At 38.4% G+C, this 21,986-nt stretch overlaps 1 protein-coding gene across 1 annotated transcript in view; it reads left to right on the plus strand.

Annotated features, from left to right (window-relative positions):
- Positions 1–21,986, plus strand: part of SND1 (staphylococcal nuclease and tudor domain containing 1) — a 486,203-nt gene that overhangs the window by 57,453 nt on the left and 406,764 nt on the right. Inside the window, exons 5-10 of the mRNA XM_053553506.1 lie at positions 2,002–2,162; positions 3,280–3,371; positions 3,981–4,139; positions 5,408–5,514; positions 7,810–7,900; positions 19,287–19,400. Coding sequence (XP_053409481.1) covers positions 2,002–2,162; positions 3,280–3,371; positions 3,981–4,139; positions 5,408–5,514; positions 7,810–7,900; positions 19,287–19,400 — 724 coding nt within the window. The remainder of the gene's footprint in view (positions 1–2,001; positions 2,163–3,279; positions 3,372–3,980; positions 4,140–5,407; positions 5,515–7,809; positions 7,901–19,286; positions 19,401–21,986) is intronic.

Here is a 21,986-nt window from a genome sequence, read left to right on the forward strand (position 1 = left end):
ATGCTTAAGTTCACTAGTGTTGGCTCGCGGTAGGATGGATTGCAGCTGGCTTTAATGAACACTTTAGTCTCTGAAAAGTGATATGCCACATTAGTAATTTGGAGTCTGTAAACACACTGTTTTTAAATCATTAAATTCTTGCTATTTTAGATGACTATTGTAGCCTTAGAAAAGACTTTAGAAAAATATTGGTATGAGGTGTGCCAGTGATGAGGATGAGCAAAGGCAGACGTGCACCTTTTGCCTTCTTTCTGCTTTCATAGACTTTGGGGTCATGTTTTTCACCATATACTTCTTTCTGACTGCAGAGAGACATTTACTGGACTTTGTAATTAGGGTGTGTGCATGTGAGAATTTTTTGAATTAAGATGTTTGATTTAAGTGGTATTTTTTGAAACATTCCAAGGTTTTATTTAAGGGCAATTTCTGGCTTGATTATTATCCTTGCAGTGTTCTTTGGGGAATTGAGTTTGCAATCACAACGAATAATAAAATCCCATAGCATTTATTGTATCGTCTAAACAAGGAAATCTCCCCTGGAGTACCATCCTTCTTTTTCCTCCAACATTGTCTTGATCTAAAGTCTCTTTTCCTCAGTTTTGTATGTGCTTCTGTCTCTTATACTACATTTCTTCATCTAATTATGGCTGTGGATTTGAATCCTTGAGGATGTGGTTGCTTTTGGGGAGAGGAGAAACTGAAAGAAGGGAAGAGAGAAACTGAAAACTTGCTTGCTTGAGAGCCATGGTAGGTTATCTGTGTCTGCTTTGAAGTCCCTACTGGTGACCATGGGAGGAAATGCGTTTTATGCATGTAGGCCTTGGTACCAGGTGTGAAGGGAGAGAAGAGCCATTTCTAGCCTTTTTTTTTAAGTTGCTTTGGTCTGTCTACTTAACGTACGTACACTGTTCCTTCATGTAGTTTGGTTTTCTCTTAATGAAGGAGGAGGCTTCCATTTCAAACTGTTTTTGCTTAGCTGGTCTTGTGTACAGGTAGTTTTGAGGTAACGTTATTTGCAATAACGGTGTTCACTCAGCATTCCCCAGGCTAGTTCTGTAGACTAAGAAAGAGTAAGGGTGGTTCTTAGTCACCTTGCCTGTGCTATGTCCTGCTGAGCTGTGTCTGGATTCTGGTTCCTGAATCTGGGGTGGTTAAATGAAGCTGTACCCCCCTGGAGTAGCACCCCTCTGAGCCACTAACTTGTTTTTTTGTAATCACTAATGGTGGCAATACTGAGATGTGTGTTAAGTTTTTCTCATTAAATGCTCTTTTCAATTCAATCTGTTGTTTGAAGGAACAAGTTTGGAACCTGGAAATTGCACTCATGGTGATTTTCTGGTGATAGAATGAGTTGTAAGTCATGGATCTGAAACAAATGTTTGAGTTTCTTCAAGGGGATAAGATGCTGAAGAAAGAAACCCCCTGTCAAAGAGCCTCTTATTTCTTTCTTTCTCTTTTTTTTTTTTTGGTCAGGAAATTTTATTTGAATATTCTAAAGCAATAATGCTTCAGATTTTATACTTAAGTGTCCCAGACAGGATTAACAAAATTAAAGGTTTCTAAATTATAAATTCAGCTTCTGTAGGAGTCTCAAAAAGAAAAAAGAAGAAAACAACCCCCCTCCCAAAAGAAGTATGACACACACATTTTGAAGAAATCCCAATATTTCATGCAATGGTAGGCTAGATGTAAAAAGCCACCCAGATTCACACATTTCTACACCAGTCATCATCAGAAAAAAGTACTCTGTAGTCAATCTGTGCATCTGAATGCATTTGGGAATCTACACCTGTGTTACATTATTTAATGTTATATACAGTTATTACCTACCATCCCTCCCCGTTTTTAATAATTTGTTATTTAAAACTTTCATTCAAACCCCAAAAAAGATGTAAGACCAACTTGGTGGCCAGGGCGGGGAGCGGGGGACCTGGGGGATAGAGCCTCATATTTCTATTTGTGAACTCACTGACCCCACTTGTTTATTTTTTCATGTTCCAGTCCTGAGCAGAATCGGCTTTCAGAATGTGAGGAACAAGCAAAGGCAGCTAAGAAAGGGATGTGGAGTGAGGGGAACGGTTCACATACTATCCGGGACCTCAAGTACACCATTGAGAATCCAAGACACTTTGTGGACTCACACCACCAGAAGCCTGTCAATGGTGAGGCTGGCGGGAAAAGACAGCTATGACTCAGGATCATTTCCTTCTAATTGCGCTCTTTGCTTCCTGAGGTTTATAAAAATCTAGCAAGCCTTTGTTTTACTTACTTAGTATCCAAAGGAAATCTTTAAAGGTAAATAACACCAATTTGGAAAGGAATTTGTATTCATTTCACATAGGTTATAGCAGATGTATTTTGCAGAGGTTAGTCCTTTAGTGTTGCAAAGTGGTAAATTGCTGGTATTTTGTACATTAGAGATGTTTTGTTTACTAAAATAAGGCTACTTAAATACTACCCCTAAAACTTAGAGGTAGAAACACATATTCTGTGTTTATCTAAACACATATAGTTGTCCCTCAGTATCCATGGGGAAGATTATCACCCACAGATACCAAAATTGAGGGTGCTCAAATCCCTGATAAAAAATGGCATAGCATTTGACTGTAATTTACACACATCTTCCTATATGCGTTAAATCATGTCTAGATTACTTATGATACCTCATATAATGCCTATGCATCACTTTATCTTCTTGGATTCAATGTAATACTTGGTGTGCAACAAATTTAAGTTTTGGTTTTTAGAAATTGGAGGAATTTTTTCCTTTTTTTCTGAATATTTTCAATCTCTGATTAGTTGAATCCACAAACATGGGAACCTGCTGATCTGGAGGACCAACTGTGTGTGTGTATGTCTGTCTGTCTGTATGTATGTGTGTATATATAATATAATATATGTGTATGTGTGTGTAGTTTTTGGCCCTTCTTTGAGACCTTACTAACCACAGATAGTAAAATGAAATTATTACCAGTCCTGAATTAGTTTTTGCTGGGTACCTGGTACTCAAGAGAACATTCTTGCTTATGAATAACAAAGCTTTAATGTAAGCCACGAGGTTCCTCAAGATTCAGAAGACAGAGAAGCAGGTCTGGCCTGTATTCTCCAGGAATCATCTGCGCAAGTGTCTGTTGTGCAAAACTAAATGATCTGCCAGCGTACCCTCACTTTTCAGAGGTTTCGGAGAGGGGAACTGTGCTAAATGCAGTTTGATTGGGCATTGTTTTTCCTTGGCACACCTTTTGCTAATGATTTAAAGTATTTTTTTCTGTCATGCAGCCATCATCGAGCACGTGCGGGACGGCAGTGTGGTCAGGGCCCTGCTCCTCCCAGATTACTACCTGGTTACAGTCATGCTGTCAGGGATCAAGGTCAGACTGGGTTATGTGGTGGGCACAGGGTGTGTAGAAGTGTTCGTTTATAGGTATATTCTTTTACTTGGGTATTTCAGATCCACTGTCTTTCTGGTATGGACCATTAACATTGACTTTAGAGTACTTTATTCTTGTTTTGGTTTAAACATCATGGTGGGGCAATTCTAATTGGATTTTTTTTTTTTTTTTTTAAGTACTCTCGGTCTCTTTGGAATGGGCTGTGCTTAGAGATTGTTCAGTATGTAAACCTAGAATAGGAGAGATGAGAGACTCTGAAGTTTGCTGAATATGGCATCTATTGACATAAAATACTAATTTTGATTTTTGAAATGCCAAAGATTAAAAGCTAAGTACTGACAAATCTTATCTTAGTAAGGGGCCATTCTCAACTGTAATTATAATAAAATTATTTTCTTCATGGTAGTATGGTTTTATTTGCCTTTATCAAAAAGTCTGAAATGATATTTCCAGTCCTTTTCTTGTCAGTATGTTTTTAAAAGCGTTAGAAGACCTGATTTCAGACTTTCCTGAACTTAGCTTTCTGGCATGTGTACAATCTGGAAAGCTCACTGTGGGGTGATATTCACCTGTCTTAATTCACTTTAGTGCCCGACTTTTCGACGGGAAGCAGATGGCAGTGAAACACCAGAGCCTTTTGCTGCAGAAGCCAAATTTTTCACTGAGTCGCGACTGCTTCAGAGAGATGTTCAGATCATTCTGGAGAGCTGCCACAACCAGAACATTTTGGGTACCATCCTTCATCCAGTGAGTATTCCTGTGCAGACTATGTTGTAATGGATCAGGGGTGCTTTTGGGGTTTGTAGAGCTGGTGTTTGCTTCTCTTCTTTCTCTCTGTTTTTAATATCTGTTTAAATATTTTGGCAGGATTACCATCTACTGATTTTGAGACTTTTTTTGGGAGAATCCCTTTGTCTTAAGGATTTGCACAAATCTGTGTATTTTCTCACCTTTAGAAAATTAATCCCCAATGTTATTGGGTTTATAAAGGGAAGAGGAACTTTATCACTTATTTTTCCAAGTGTTTGGTCCTAGAGGATGCCAACAGGAAAGGCTGACCACTGCTGAATTTAGAAGTAAAACTGAAATTTATAAAATAGGATTGGTGAGGTTTGTATTCAGGTCAAGAGGTCAGTTTTCTGGATTATTGGTAGACCAAAGAGGAGGAAACTATTGTATGGAAAAATTAATTATTTTGTGTATTCCAGTCTTTATTTAGTTGGTCTGTTACTTCTGCTTGTAGCAGGAAATTATGTTCTTGTAGTTCTGTTGGGGAGTTTTACCCTGTTGTACACTTTGGTAGATGAGTTTATTCTTAAACATGAAATGACCTTGTTTTTTAACACCTAAGTTTGAATGGATTTCCATTATTGTAACCTATGTCCAAATACAGTTAAACTACTATTATTTATTCTTTGGCTAGATAATTCTTTCACGGTGGCAGTTGTGGAAGGCTGTGAGGCTTGGTTTGGAGTGTGCCAAGGTCATGTCTGTTTCTTCTGAAGTACTGAATGTCTGGCTGTGCCCTGCCAGATGGCTCTGTGTCACTGTAGAATGTGAATTGTAATTCACTGGGCAAAATGTAGCTTCTTTTATTCCCTACTCAGCCTGTTCTTTGGCTCTCCCCTTATGAAAGGGGAGGAAGTGCTGATCTTAGGGGAAGGAAGAATAAGGTATAATCTCTGCTAAAGATTAACATCCTCCTCTGCCCATAAGAAGAACTATTGAAATGTCAATTCCATTCAATGCCACTAACATTTATCCTACTTCTATTAAGTAGAATTACCATGCTGTGTGTTGTGGGGATATGAAGCTATGGCTGTTTGTTGAGAGGAGTCTCAGAGTTGTGTTTCCCATCTTGGGGATGGTTTCCTAATGAGAGAAACTTCTTTGAAAACAATCACAAACTGTAGAATACATTGGGACAATGTTAATTTTGTCAGAAGTCTAGAGAATGGATTCTCTTGTGACAGAATCTAATCTGTATTTGCCTTCTCTTGTGCTTTGTTTTTCAGAATGGCAACATCACAGAGCTCCTCTTGAAGGAAGGTTTTGCACGCTGTGTGGATTGGTCGATTGCAGTTTACACTCGGGGTGCAGAGAAGTTGAGGGCGGCTGAGAGGTAAGGTCCATCAGGGAGGCCTTATAGCCAGCATCTTATTAAGGATCTTTAGAGAAAGACACCTACTGATCTTCTCTCGCCCTGTATGTGGGGTCCATTTTGTTTCAGTAAAGAGATAGGGAAATTCCTCATAGAGGAGTGACTTACACCTCGGTCTGTCTAATTCAGTGCTGGATAGTAAGAGCTTAGGTTTTTCACTCAGACATTATTCTTCACTTGATCTGCTTTTTAAATGTTTTCAGGTCACTTTTTCCTGAGTCTCTCTTTTATCTTCTGGGTTTTAGGCATTTGGAATGAAATAAACTTGAGGCTCATTTGATGAAGATGAATGAGAAAGGCTAGAGTCAGGATATGATGGAAAGATAGAACCTGTGGGTCCTAAACCAGGACCATTCGATCTTATGAAGCTTACTGTTCAGTTTATTTAAAAGTATTTTTTAAATTAAAAGTGCTAATACTACTCTAAGGTACTTTTGTCATGTTTTTGGCTTAGTTCCTATGATTAAAGCCGATGTAGAACTAAATAATTTCCAGAAAACCGTGTGTGGAAATTCTAAAAATTGGTGGCCATTGCAATGTCAAGGTCAAGATGTAGGTGAATTTGTTCCACTTGAAGGGGTAAATTGGTGAACTTGCTCCATTTGAAGGGTAAATAGAAGAAAATAAAGCAGGTAGTAAGAGTAAATGAATGGAAATGATGCTTAGGAAAATCCGAATCACCACCTCCCAGGGTGCATTTGCACTAAGACAGTCAATAACTATGGTCTACTCTCAAGGCTTGTTGTATGGCTTATTTCAGAATTTCAAAATTATTATGGTCTTGATAACTATATTTTTGCCATTGAGATGTACAGCAAAGAGATGTGCAACAGCATGAATTGAATAACTATACTATTCATTCCCTTTCTTAGGTCTTTTATATTCTTCTGTACCTTGTAAGCAGAAATATTTGCAAGTTTTTTTTAAAATTAGATTTTAATCTGGCTCATTTCATATGGCACATTGAACAAAAATATACATTGTCTGATGAAAAAAGAGTGATTACTTAAATTTTTTTTTAGTTATTATGTTGTTCTTCAGTTAAATTAGAAAGATATAATACCCTTATCAAGTACAGTATTCCAAATACTTCTCATTATTCTGTGACGCTCAATTTCTTTTGTATGGTGCAGAAAATCTTGTTAGGTAGTCTAAATTATACTTTTGGTTGATGCAGTTTTTTTGCATTAAGTTACTGCCCCTTTTTAAAGAAACGTGAATACAATGAAAGTAGTATCTACATGTTTTATAACATCTTTAGGAGATTTATAGACTTTTTGCAGATTGTTCATCATTAAAAAATAGGCTATAGACCAGGGAATGCAAATCGTATTTCTATAATATGTGACTACTGTCTGCTGTTTTGCATGCTGCATTTGAGCTATTTGTGTTATAGGTAAGATTGTATTCTCTGCATGGAATTAATGTGCTTTTATAGCTACTACATTCTTTGTATTTTTCTCATTTTAGTGCAAAAGATTGCAATTCTATTTTCAGGAATGATAGTTCCTTTTCACTGCACATGTATACACTTACTTGTAAGTAGTTTTTAAGACAGCTATTCATTGATTTTTTTTTTTTCACATCTTTGTACATATTCCTTTTCCCATTCTTAGATTGACTCAGAAAATATCTACTAAGCTTAATACTTCAAAATGAATTTTTGGTTACATGGTTTTTAAACTCTTGTCAGTAAACTTCTATAGGAATTTTATCTATTTTTCAACTATTCTTTAAACTCTTGTCAGTAAACTTCTATAGGAATTTTTATCTATTTTTCATCTATTTTAGAGCACTAAAATTGGTGACATTTTGCTCTAAACAGAATTTGATTGTTGATAACCTTTTTATAACTCAAGTAGAAATTGACCAGGCCCATGCTTCTAAAGGTTTGCTTATGTGTGTGTCCCATTTAAGAAAGCAATTGCTCTGTATTTGTTAACTGAAATTTTCTAATAGTCACTAAGAAAATACTGCATAAACCAGGGTTAATTGTCAAGGTAGATTTGTCTGTCTGGGCTCAAAAAATTGCACACCTGGACCAGTCTTCTAGCCATGGGTTTATGGTATACATACCTCGTGGATATTTTCTTTTGCTGTCACTCTTTGTTCTGGTGTGACTGTTGGTCTTTCTCCTGGTTGTGTCTATAGGGAAGGGAAGAATTCTGCATTAGTTGTGTGCTCCCTTGGTGGTGGTGGATTTCATTTGCTAACATAGTCTGCCTGAATGATCTTGTATCCTTTCTTTGTTGCTAGGTTTGCTAAGGAGCGCAGGCTGAGAATATGGAGAGACTATGTGGCTCCCACTGCTAATTTGGACCAAAAGGACAAGCAGTTTGTTGCCAAGGTGAGTCATTCTCAGCATCTTGATATGCATAGTGGATATTTCCAGAGAAGTGATAATACAAGGATTTGAACACTTAGAAATGCTGCAGCTCTTGAATATTTCAAGGCAAGCCAGTGGGGTGGGAGTGTGTGTGTGAATATGTGTATGTTTGTTTGTTTATTTTAAGGGGCTTAGAAACCTAAGAACTTTGGAATTTCTAGCTAGCTAGCTTGAAATATCTCTCATATTTTAGGGGTTCTTTTTTTATCTGCTTAGCAAATGGCATTTTCTAAGATTTTCTCTGCCTAAGTACAGACAATCCCTGACCTAAGGTGATTTTGATTTAACGATTTTTTTGACTTTATGATGGTGTGAGAGTAATACAGTTTTTAGTAGAAACTATACTTTGAGTATATTTTTTTCACTTTTAGTGCAGTATTCAGTAAATTACATGAGATATTCAATACTTTATTATTAAATAGGCTTTGTGTTAGATTATTTTGTCTAAATATAGGCTTCTGTACATTCTAAGCACATTTAAGGTAGGCTAGGCTAAGCTGTGGTGTTAAATAGAGTGTATTAAGTAGAAGTAGTAGTTATTAAATGTATTTCTACATTTAATAATGTAGAATGGTAAATGTAGAAATTATAAATGTAGTGTATTAAATGTATTTCTACTTAAAACATTTTCAAGTTGTGATGGATGTAGGTAAATTATAAATTAAGGAGCATCTGTTGACCTCAAGTTTCCCTTCTTTGTGTTCTGGAGCTTTTGTGGCTTTGTTTTGTTTCTGAGAGTTCTCCATTGGTGTGTCTTGGGATGGATTGCTTTGAAGGGAATTAGAGCTATTATGAAATAGATTCCTTGTTGTATCAGCAGTGCTATAATAATTTTTTTTCGTAATTGCAGGTTTTAGTAACTTGAGTTGTCAACATGTTCTCCATTTCTTTCCAAAATGCTATAATATTTTCCATCCCATTTTCACTTTTGCCAAGATATTTTGGAAGTTTTGTCTTTATGGGCCGAAAGTGGTTAAGTGTTCATATTCTTGGATTGGCAGATGGCTATTTTCTGTCTGCTAAGCCTGAGTTTAAGTTGGAAAGCCACTAGGTGGCAATGTCAGCCTGAAAAATCCTGAGGCTGTTTATCTTTGATAAAATTTTAGCAAATTCTCTGAGGGATTGGCTGGATTTCTTCAGTTTCTTTTTCTTTTCTTTTTTTTTTTTTTCATTTTATTTTTTTTAATTACGTCTTTTGTACATAGATCATAAATTCATTTATGCCAATTTCAGTGTGTTGTACAAAGTGGAGTGCTTACATCGTACTAATCAACATTAGCTTTCACCTCATTTACCCAATTATAGCATTAGGACATTTGTGTTCTACACATGTAGATCCAACTTGTGTTTCCAATGTGCTCCATAGTTGTGGTCCCCCTACTATCCCCTATTATCCCTCCCACCCCCTCCCCTTCCCTCTCCCTCCCCTTCCCTCTCCCTCCCCTTCCCTCCTTCATCCTAGGCTAAAGTTGTGTTTCATTTTTCATATGCAAGTGTGAGTTATTATAAATTGGTTTCACAGTAGTATTGAGTACATTGGATACTTTTTTTCCCATTTCTGAGATACTTTACTAAGAAGAATATTTTCCAGCTCCATCCATGTAAACATTAAAGAGGTAAAGTCTCCATTTTTTTTTCCTTCAGTTTCTTTTTTATGTTGTTTAAAGCAGTAGGTCACAGAATGGGTAGGTGGCTTCTTTCCCTCTTTTAGTAGGTGGTATCTAGGCAGCTGTAAGCCATAATCACCCCTTTCAGTGGATGGGTATGGGAGTCACCCTGGTCCCTTGCATCTTCCAAGTCTTGATGCCGACCAAAATGGACCTCCACTTCTTTCTGTGTGAGGAGTGTACTAATACAGAAACTTGATCTCGGGTTGCTCTACCTATTTGGAACTCACTTATTCTGTACTCATGCTTCCTGTTAGAATCTTTTTTTTTTTTTTTTTTTGCAGAGACAGAGTCTCACTGTACCGCCCTCGGGTAGAGTGCCTAGGCATCACATGGCTCACAGCAACCTCTAGCTCCTGGGCTTAAGCTATTCTCTTGCCTCAGCCTCCCAAGCAGCTGGGATAACAGGCGCCTGCCACAACGCCCGACTATTTTTTGTTGTTGTTGTTGTTGCAGTTTGGCTGGGGCTGGGTTTGAACCCCCCCCCCCCCCCCCCCAGCATATGGGGCCGGCGCCCTACTCACTGAGCCACAGGCTTGTTGTAAGATTGTAGCTACACAATGAAAGGATAATTATTCACTCAAGAAGGGAGGCCGGCATTCTGGTATTCACCATCTTTGTTTAGAGCAGTGGTTCTCAACCTTCCTAATGCCAAGGCCCTTTAATACAGTATCTGTGGGTCACGACCCACAGGTTGAGAACCGCTGGTTAGAGGGTCTGTGAGAGAGGATCCTTTACCTTGTCCTTACCAGCCCCTCCTTAGTTGAAACTGAGTTTATAGAAAAACCTAGACTATTTTGAAGAATTGTGGGCCTTTGCTGCTTAGGGAACGAAGGTACTGCAGAAGAAGGAAATTCAAAGGATTTAGATAATTGAGCCAATAGCTTCACATTTATCTTAAATATGACTTAATTGGTAACTAGAAAAGGGAGAACTGCCTATAAGAACCTTTTGTCTTTTTTAAAATCTAGGACTCTAGGACTTTTTAAAGTAACAAAGTGAGGCTTTTATCATTACAATGAAGTTTTATTCATTACAATGCCAAAGTAGAGTAGATTGCCTCTGGAAACCATCTAATTGAGAATTATGAGGAATGACCAATCTCATGTAGAACCTGAAACATACATTTAGTTCATTTGGACATAGGCCTACTTGGAGGGTAGAGAGAAAAATGTATTTATAGGTAGGTAAAGGGTTTTAAAACTTCTTGAGTTTTAAAAATTCTTCAGCATTATATTTGCTTTTAAAATAGGGAAAAAAAATCATAAAAAAGATAGGCAAAAATACCCAAACTAGAGTACATGAAACACTGTGACATAGCTTTTTTTTTCCCTAAAGACAGAGTTGATCATACTGTTTTTTTTTCCCCTAAAGACAGAGTTGATCATACTCTTTATCTCATGGCCCATGGGCCAAAGTCAGCTTAGCACTTCTTTTTGTATGGCCTGTGGATTTTACATTAAAAAGTGGGGTTTGTATTGATACAAAATATTTTGTGGCATGTAAAAATTATGTGAAATTAAAATTTATTTTTGCGAGTAAATTGGAACATAGCCATGTGTATTTGTTAACATATTTGTCTATGGCTGTTTTCATGCTATAATGGCAGAGTTGAGTAGTTGTAACAGAATAGATAGCCTGCAAAGCCTAGGATATTTGCTGCTTGACCCTTTACCTAAAAGTATGATGATCCCTAATCTATCTATACTGTTCCTCCTTAAAGTACATTGATAAGACATGGGGTGCTTGGGTCAGATTGTAAATTAAGGCATTGCTTCCTTTATCAAAAACTTACCAGTCTTTTAATTGATCTTCAGTAATACTTCGTTGGAACCTGTGACCTTCATCAGTCTGTACTAGTTACTCTTTTTGTCAGTTCTAGACCTGTCATCTGAGTTTTTCTTCACCATTATCCTGAGGGAGTTTCTTTGCCCTACTTTTGGATTGGAAGTATGCTTACTAGATCTTGTGGCTTTTTCTTTATGATTTATAACTTCATTTTGTTGGCACATAGTCTCTTAACTTCATTGCAGAAGAGTGTCTGGGAGGTAAATTTTCTGAGAACTTTGATGTTCATTCTCTGCTTACCCTTGATAGTTTAGCTGGATACAGAATTTGATTTTAGAAGTCATTTTCCATCAGAATTGTTAAAGTATTGCTTCAGTTGTCAGCTATCAGAGGTTTTTTCTTTTGTTTGTTTTCTTAGGAGTGGGAAAACATTGTGATATCACATTCCTATATGGGTATGGTTTCTTCATTCTGATCTTGGTGTCTGATATGTAACAGTGATATGCTTTGCTTATCCATACATGAGTATATTGTGCCTCAATATTTAGTTTTTTAGTTTTGGGAATCACTCCCCCTCCCCCAACTATCTATCTAGTTGCTCTGTTTTCTTCTTTCTAGAACTCCTATATTTGTTGTGTGTGTTTGTGTGTGTGTGTGTTTTATTATTTGGGATTCATTGAGGGTACAAAGAATTAGGTTACACTGATTGCGTTTGTTAGGTAAATTCCCTCTCGTAATTGTTTCCTGCCCCCATAGAACTCTTATATTTGGATATTGGACTTTATGGGGTAGTCTTCCAAAATTTTCCTCCTATTTTCTATCTCATCTTCTATTCTTTCAAATTTCTGTGTATTTATCTTTCTGCTGTTTCATTGATGTGATATTGTTTTAACTTCTAAAGAGCTCTTTTTTTTGATTCTCTGGATATTTCTCTTTTCTTACTACTGTTTTAAAAAGTAATTTTTAAATTACTTTTTCAGTATTTATTTCAGAGGTGAATATCATCTTTTAGCTCTTTGAGCAATTTTTTTTTTTGCGGTGGGGGGACAGAGTCTCACTATGTTGCCCTCGGTAGAGTGCTGAAGCGTCATAGCTCGCAGCAACCTCAAACTCTTGGGCTTAAGCAATTTTCTTGCCTCAGCCTCCCAAGTAGTTGGGATTACAGGTGCTTGCCACACTGCCCAGCTATTTTTTAGTTGCAGTTATCATTGGTTAGCTGGCCTGGGCCAGGCTTGAACCCGCCAGCTTCGGTGTATGTGGCTGGCACCCTACTCTCTGAGCTATGGGCGCCAAGCCAGTCTGAGTAATTATTTTTTAGATTTAATGAGATAGAGTTTCACTCTGTTGGCCAAGCAGGAGTGCCATGATGTCAGCCTTGCGCATAGCAACTTCAAACTTTGGGTTCAAGTGATCTTCCTGCCTCAGCCTCCTGAGTAGCAGGTACTATGGGACACTTGCCACGATGCCCGGCTAGTTTTTCTGTTTTTAGTAGAGATAGTGTCTTGCTCTTGTTCAGGCTGGTCTCTTAACTCCTGAGCTCAAGGGAATCCTCCTTCCTTGGCCTCTCAGAGTGCTAGAATTACAGGTGTGAGCCACCAGGTCTGGTTCTTAAATTTTTGTGTTCTTCGAGGCCCTCTTCCACTACCCATATCTTTCCCTCCTCCCCCTTTGGTTATTTTTGTTACTTAGTTTTCATATTAGAAATGTACCTCCAATATTTGCTAATCTTTTATTTAAGAATGAGCTATTAAAACACTGGGTTAGAAGCAATGAACAGGTATGTGGAATTTAGGGTATACATCTTAAAATCTAGCTGCTGCTGGGCGGCGTCTGTGGCTCAAAGGAGTAGGGTGCCAGCCCCATATGCTGGAGGTGGTGGGTTCAAACCCAGCCCCAGCCAAAAAAAAAAAAAAAAATCTAGCTGCTGCTTATAAAGATTTGAAACCAATACTAGTTTTTAGTCACATTTTCATTCCCAATTAAAATGCTTGATTTAACGGTTTCTGAGTCTTTTGGCAAGCTGGGGAGTAGAGAGGGATTCTGCAATATAAAGCAGATTTGCTATTGTGTTTTCTCATCACTAGGAAAGAATTTTGCTTTTGTGGGTCAGTGCGTCAGGTACTCTCATCCACCTGCTTACTAGCTTCCGGAGTTGTGTTGCAGTGCTCTTGTCTTCCGTTATCTTTCTTTTTGGGGGCTTATGTAGATAGATGGATAGGTAGGGTAGATAGATTACTTTATCTGTGTCTAGGGGTGTTCAAAAAGGGAACCAAAATAAATGTTTTGGTTTACTTCTTTAATTGATGATAATGTCCTATCAGTAAGGCTGCACCATAATTTAATTAACCAGTCCCTAATAGGTTGATATTCACATAGTTGATTTTTTTTCGTTGTTTAGAAAATTAGGATTAAATCTCCAAGTAAATGGCAGTTATTTGCTTAGAAATGATTTGGATCATTTAGCTCTTCATAAATATTAACTGGCATATACTCCTAAGTATGTTATTCTTTAATATGTTCTAGTATAGGTGTTGGCCAGCTTTTTTTAAAGAACTGCATAATAATTATTTTAGGTTTTGTGGGCCGTAATAGTCTGTGTTGTAACTACTGAACTCTGCCATGGTAGCATGAAAATAGACAATATGTAAATGAATGAGTGTGGCAGTATTCCAATACAACAACTTAACAATATGAAGCTAGTTGGATGGCTCTTGGGCCACATGGTTTGCCAGTCTCTGTTGTAGAATAGTAGACATCAGCATTAAATTTAAAAAGAAAATTTATGTGCATTAGTTTTTATAACCTAGAACCCAACTATAGTTCTGTTGTCATTTTACTTGATTTAAAGTGTCTGTTAATGCCAAGCAACTTTTTCAAGGAAACCAAAAAAAATGTCATAAGGTACTCGAGTCCTCACACTTGTAGTCTGAAAGTCCTACACATCTTTGCTGAGCCATTCTGCTCTAAAAATCATGTGATTGTAAGGCCTTAGCAAATAGTGATTCTCTCTTCAGCAGTCTCCCTGTTTTTTTTTTTTTTAAAGGAATTAATTGTACAAGACATAGCTAAAATAAACAGAAAAGAGCCTGCGTAGGATAGTCTTTGGCCTTTTTAACGGGATGCCTCTGGGGTCCTATTACTGATTTCTAGAAGTGTTGCAAAGCTGTAGATCGGTGTTTGCCAAGAGGCTCACTCCTGAGAAATATGAAACTCAACACAGTATTCTCTGCATAAAAGTGGCCTACTGAAAGACTGGTTTCTGTTGTCTGCTTGAGCAGTTTTACTTCTTAAGGAATGAAATGCAGGGGAGGGCTCTCTGTCTCTCCAGGTTAGCAGAGAAGCATGTTCACTTCACAGCGATTAGCAGAGCCTGCCTGAGACTTTTGTGCCTGTCGTGGCCTGCCAGTTCCCTCCCTTCCTTCCCTGTGGCGTTTTAGCTGATCTGTGCTGTTTGTAGCCATATGGTCCCCTGAGCACGTGGCTTAGCTTCCCTGTTCCTGCTGCTGGATCTACGGGCATTGCAGATTTCATGGACCTGAATAACATTGCTACAGCAGGGAGGAGGGCTGGGTTGGAAGCATGTCCTCAAGAGGTGTCTTCTCACTGTTCTGCCTCCTTGGAGGCCCCTTGCTTGATTCTCTGAGATAGCTTAAACAGAGCCCCGAACTAGGTGCTTTGAGAAGATATAAAAGAACTGGAAGTAGTTCCTGCCTTCAAGGAGTTCACCTTCTAAGACTTTGGTCTGGGAGCCCTAAGTGGTTAACTGGCATGTCCAATGTCCAGTTTTGGAGATCAATGTTTATAAGCAAACATGGATACAATGGATTTTAGAATGCATTTGGTTTTGCCCTGATTGTTTTTTCTGTTACAGCTCTAGATGGAGTTCATTATCATGTCTCTGAGGTACTTTCCTCCCATTTTTTTTTATTGTAATAAAGTTCACGCAACATAAAACTTACTATTTTAACCATTTGTAGGTGTACAGTTGAGTGGTGTTAAGCATATGCAAATTGTTCTGCAACCATCCATTTTCAGAACTCTTTACCTTACAAAAATGAAACTCTGTAACAAACAATAATTCATTCTCTACCCCCCCACACCATTTTGCTTTCTGCCTTGATGAGTAACTGATATAAGTAGAATTGTACAGTATTTGTCTTTTTGTGACTGTCTTCTTTCACTTAGCATAATGTCCTCAGGGTTCATTCATGTTATAGGATGTGTCAGAATTTCCTTTTTAAGGCAGAATAATGTTCCATTGTATGTATGTTCCATTGATGGGAACAATGCTGCCACGAACATGGATGCACAGATATCTCTGAGACTCTATTTTCAATTCTTTTGAGTTTGTTCCTAGAAGTAGAATTACTGGATCATATGGTAATTTTTTTTTTTCTGAGACAGAGTCTCACTATGTCGCCCTTCATAGGGTGCTGTTGTGTCATAGCTCACAGCAACCTCAAACTCTCAAGCAGTTCTCTTGCCTCAGCCTCCAAGTAGCTGGGACTACAGGCGCCTGCCACAATGCCCGGCTATTTTTTGTTGCAGTTGTCATTGTTGTTTCGCTGGCCTGGGCTGCGTTCCAACCCACCACCACCCTCGGTGTATGTGGCCAGTGCCATAACCACTGTGCTATGGGCACTGAGCCAATAATTGTTATTTTTTTGAGGAACTGCTATACTATGCCATTTTACATCCCCACAAATAGTGGCTGTTTTGTGGCTCTTTTTGTTTGTTTTATGTGTGCTGCAGAGTTTTAAGAAGCAGAACAGCAACAGCTCTCACACCCAGTAGGCACCATGGATGAGCTATAGATAGGGAGTGGGCAGAAGGCTGGAGATAGGAACGAATGTTCCTTGCCCCTCACAGAACTCTGTAGTTTTCTTGACTTATGGCAGCCCTTAGTCTATACCTTGTCATCATTAAACCATTTTTCCTCTTACAATTGGGCTTCAAGAAATGGGGAGGGAATTGAACTGAACCACATATCTTGAGTCTAGCTGGTGACTTTTTTGGTACAGATTTCTGCTCCTGCATCTCAGGTTTTCTCTTGGTATGTGGTATGGTGAGTTATGCATGGGCTTGGCTTGATGAGGGATCTGGGGCTCACAGAGAAAGTGAGCGATGTGGGCATACTTCAGTTATCCTGTTGAAAAGCACTGTGAGAAATGCCACTGTTAGAATGTGGTCCCTAACAGTGCTGATGAGCAGGCTTTGGGTAGTAATCTACTCTGCATTTTACTTATTGCATAGTATGTGACTATAACCAGTATTTTATTGCATATTCCGTGTCTCTGCTCAGGAGCTGCTTGTTCTCTGGGCAGTAATGGCACAATTTACAGTGGAATAAAAAAGCATAAACCTCACTTACGCACACACAGACACGCACACATACCCTCACCTCCCCCACTTCACCAGAATGCTGAACCTCACTTAGTGGCAGCGGCAGTGTGCACAGTTCCTGAAGAGGAGGTTTCTAATCAGGGAGCTGCTGAGCAGAGAGTCTGCGGCTGGGGCCTAAAATTTACAGCTCTAAGAATCCATTTGCTGCTGCTGCTGATAATGTATTATAAGGAGTGATGAATACCAGTAACTTGTCACTGGGTCTGCTTAGATCTTCAAGTTTTGTAATCGGGGATGAAGCACTATACTTCTAGCATGACTAGGGTACAGAGAATGTCAAGTATTTCTCATGTCTCGATTGTAGGAATTTCCCTACGTCTTTGGCCTTTGACAATTTAATACAAGTTAGTTTTGGTTTGAGAGAAGGTATAGGTCTTGTCTTGCATATAGATTTTGGAAATACTGTGAGGCATGTACATTTAAGATGCTTGCTGATTACTCTCTTTTCCTTTGGGTATCTTTTTGAGGGAGGAGCTGTATTGATTTGTTATGTTAGCTGTTTTGCTTGGTATGGCTTAGTGGGATATTTTCCTCCTCTTTTGTTTGAGGTTAGAGTAGCAGGATAGCGCATATCATGGAAACCTCACCCCCTCACCTTCGTATTCTTTTATCCATTTTGTAATACTTTTTTCTTCACCCAAATGCAGAATTTTGAATGATAGGTAAGCGATTAGCTGGGTTCTGTTTTGGTCAATTGTCTATACCACTACTGGTAATTCTATTACTATGTGCATTTTTACCTGGCATTAATGTGTCTAGATGGTAGGTAACAGGAATACCATGTACTCTTTTTGTCCTTTCAGTTACTGAATCTGTATTTTTGGTTATACTTTCTAGGCAGTTTTTAAGTTGTAAATTCATGACATGTTTTTGTAATTGGGCTGGTTGGTATTAAGAGGCTCTTTGATTTGCAGGATCCTGTATGTATACCCTTTGGTGCCACCTATACAGGTAACCAGCCCTGGCTTTGGTGTTATTACGCATTATGCCTATCTTTAGGCTTTTCTGGCCAGATGAATTTTGGGTTCTAACTATCTGGGTTTTAATTATGGTTTAGTAGAATCTGACAGATTATCGGATCTGTCAAAAAGTTAAAGGAAGCTAGCTATTGGCTGGTAATTTGAGACTGTCTTATGCTTATGCTTTCTTCTTTGTTATAAGTCAATCTTAACATTTAGTTAAAAGTTTCCTCTCTCTTGATTTACTCAATTCTTTCTCAGACCTTTCATTACTTTTCTGATCTAGGCTGTGCATCTCCACCCTGTTTCCATCATTTGCAATGGTAAAACCCAGAGATACCTTCCCATTCACCAGCCATAGTCAGCCTTCCATGGAATTACAGCTTGATTCCAACTGTCATCTTTCATTTTTTGTTCATTCTATTTGATGGCACTTGGCTTCTGCTGTTTCCTGTTGTGTATAATTTCTCACTTGTTTTTGATTTTTGTCTTTCTTAGTCTTTTTGGTATGTGATTGGCTAGTTCTTTAGAAAAGACAAAGAATTGCTGGTTTTGGAGGAGGATGCAAGTAAATGACTATATTCTGTGCTAAAAGATCTGAGACCCTTTAAGAAATATAGGGTGGCCATAAAGTTTGTGTGCAGTTTAAAATAGTGTGCAGTTTAAAATTGCATATGAACTTTATGGTCACCCTCTATTGAGGCTTCAAGATACTTATCAGTGTGACATCCATGATGGCAAAGGAGAGTGGGGCACCTTTTGTTTCAAGCATAAAATAAGGAAATTTTGCCAGTCTACCCTTACTGTGTCAGCTGACCCTATAAGTTTATTCAGTCTTATAGCACCTAAAAGGTTTGATTTTTGATTCTGGAGAGGAAGTGGATGGTGACAGTGTTTTTTAGTCAGCAGCTACCTTGTAGCAAAGTGTTATTAAAAAAAAAAATCCAAACAGTCTTAAAACAACAGACTCTGAATGTAATTGGATGAATCGTAGACTTCTGGCTGCATTATGATTCTAGTTATAACCCTGGCATGGTTCTATCCTGGTTTGAAATGAGTTTCATTCTGTACACGTTGGTGGAGTGTTCCAATAACTTTCATAGAGTAATATTTGTGCTTTTGCTCTTCAAATACATATCCTTGTAAGTCACTCCAGACTGGAATTTAATCTTTTTAGTGGAAAATGGGGCCCAGTGTTACTGATTTGGGGTTGTAAAGCAAAGATGTCCATAGTAGTACTCTGAATAAGGTGGCTTTCAGAGTACCTGATGTAATATTTTAGTAATTTAATGATCCTGCCTGTGAGATTTATAGCTGAGCATCTCCTTTCCTGTGCTGAGATGACAATTCCTTTTGTCCTTCACTTGCCTTTGATTTTTCTGCTAACATTGTTATATCATGAAGGATATTATTCATTTTCCTCAAATGGCTGTTGATTTCACTTTTACATATGACTGCTACACCCTGTTCTTTGACTTGTGTTGAGGGACATCAAAGCAGGTTTAAGCATTTTTGCCTTCTTGCTCACAGGTGATGCAAGTTCTGAATGCTGATGCCATTGTTGTGAAGCTGAACTCCGGAGACTATAAGACGATCCACCTGTCTAGCATCCGACCACCAAGACTGGAAGGGGAGAACACTCAGGTGAGCACAGGGAACTAAAGAGAAGGAGCTGGGGGAAGTTAATTAAATATGCTCCATACAATGCTATGTCTGTATATGTGAGAATACAAAAGAAGAAATATTTCAAATCTCTGTGATATTCTTCTCTAATAGTTGTTGCCTGGCTACCATTGGGCAGGTCACAATGTCTTGTGAACCACACTCACTGCTCTGCTCCATTTCAGATGGGCAGAATTGGCACTTCTTCCTAGGGGGCTCAAGAGCTGTTAGGGTTGTGATACTTGAGATGGTAGGTGAGTTTTGTTTAGTGTAGTTTGTTTAGTTTATTTCTTGGTGAATAACACAAGAAAGAAAGTCTTGTGTCTCAACATGCATGGTAATAGGGCCTGTTTCTGCTGGTCATTTTGATATTTCTTATGTTTTTGCTCTAGGAAGAAAAGAATCTTGATGTATATATTAAATGGGTCACCTGCTCATCTTTTTGTAGGTAGTAACTATAAATATTAGTTATACTGTTGTATGGTGTCTCTAGTTTTATGGTAGAATAGTTCAGTATCTGACTTGGGTGTATCAATTTTGAGAAATTATGCTTTGCCTACAAACTCCAGGAGTTGGTATTCAGCTTGCAGATGAGCAGAGGTTTTTTTTTTTTTTTTGGTGGCAGAATCTTACTATGTCACCCTTGGTAGGGTGCCGTGGTGTCACAGCTCACGGCAACCTCAAACTCCTGGGGAGCAGAGGTTTTCTTTGTTTGAAATGTTGACTGTTGTGGTTTTCTTTCTATCTTTATGAATTGTGAGAAATTGGGGACAGGAATTGAGGTTGCACACTTTGGGGGTTTGGTTATCTCTTATTTTACAAACATCTTCCGACTCCTTTTTTGCCTTCTGATAACATGTGTAACAGCCTTGACTAGTTACGGGACTTGGTCCTCAGTGAGAGCCATTGGGAAGTGACTGAACAGTTTTCAGAAATTGAAATATTGTGGTTGCAGTTAGTTCTGTATACTATCTACCTTTTTTTTTTTTTTTTGTAGAGACAGAGTCTCACTCTATGGCCCTCAGTAGAATGCCGTGACCTCACACAGCTCACAGCAACCTCCAACTCCTGGGCTTAAGCTATTCCGTTGCCTCAGCCTCCCAAGTAGCTGGGACTACAGGTGCCCACCACAACGCCCGGCTATTTTTTGGTTGCAGTTCAGCCAGGGCTGGGTTTGAACCCGCCACCCTCGGTATATGGGGCCAGCGCCTTACCGACTGAGCCACAGGCACCGCCCTACTATCTACCTTTTTAAAGAGATGTTTTGCTTTGTTGCCCAAGTTGAAGTGTAGTAGCTATCACAGTTATAATCAGAGCACTTTGAACCCTTCTTGAACTTGGGGATTCAAAAGATCCTCCAGCCATAGCCTTCCAAATAGCTGAGACTATAGGTGTGTACCATTGCACCAGGCTTATGTACCTTTTAAATTTATTCCTTTTATAGTTCTGAAGATGTGAAATTTGCTTTTGTGATGTTTTGCACGTCTTACATGTCTTAGTGGATTCACAAGTTGAAATTCATGTACTGTTTTCATTTGTGTGAGAGTTTATAGACAGCCCATAAGAGTAAAATAAAAATATCATGATTGTCTTTTGAATCAGATCATGTATAAAAAACACATACTGGATGAGTGATTTGAATGTTTGACCAATCAGTTCATTCTCTCCCTTTTTCCCCCATAGAGGAGGCAGTTTAATGCAGCAAACAATATTGTGGTGGGGTTGAGAATTTAAATGCATGAAAGCCTAGAAATGCCAAAATGAGGTTCTCTCAGTAACAGTAGCTCTGCCTCATTGCACAGAGTAAATACATATCTCCAATTTTATCAGTATCGGAGGTACTCCACACTTATGCATCTGTGCCATACAGTTGGAATTAAGGTTCCCACAGCAACCACAGCTTTGAAATTCTTGAACGTTAATTTTTGTGGCTGCATCACCAGCCAAAGCATTATGTTAATACAGATTATGTAGCTGAATTTCAAGCAGTTTTTAGGGGGAGTGTGTGTTACAGCTTAGGTAGGATGAAAGCAGATTTTCTGCAGTAAGAGCTATCCTAGTACTGAGTATTTTTAGTTTTTCCAGGATCCTTTGGAACTCCTCAGGGGGTAAAAGATGCATTTCCCTTTGTATAATGGCTGATGGGAAATTGTTGAAATATATTTCCTGGTTTAGGCCAGATCCTGATTATAAAATTTGTTGTCTTACCATGGCATGTTACCTTTTTCTTCTTTGCTGTTCACTCTTGAGATCCTACTCCATTTTAAGTAAGTTCTAAATAAGGCTTAGCTGTAACAGTCTACAACATATGGCTTGTGAGGGAAATCAGGAATGATTTCCATTATTTGTTCATTAAATTACTTTAGAAGAGTTTACTAAGGAGCCACATAAGAAGTAATATAATGTGCCTTGAGTATAATGGTGGAGAATATCCTGAAGAGAAGCCAATTTTGGTACATCTTAAATGTTCAGAACAAAAAGTTATTAACAAATGGGAGGAAGGGCTCTCTAGGCCAGCGCTATGTAGTAGGTTAGTAATGTGCATCATATAGGTAAGCTGTATTTGTT

This window comes from Nycticebus coucang, chromosome 11 (genome assembly GCF_027406575.1).
Source record: "Nycticebus coucang isolate mNycCou1 chromosome 11, mNycCou1.pri, whole genome shotgun sequence".
NCBI classification, from domain to species: domain Eukaryota; kingdom Metazoa; phylum Chordata; class Mammalia; order Primates; family Lorisidae; genus Nycticebus; species Nycticebus coucang.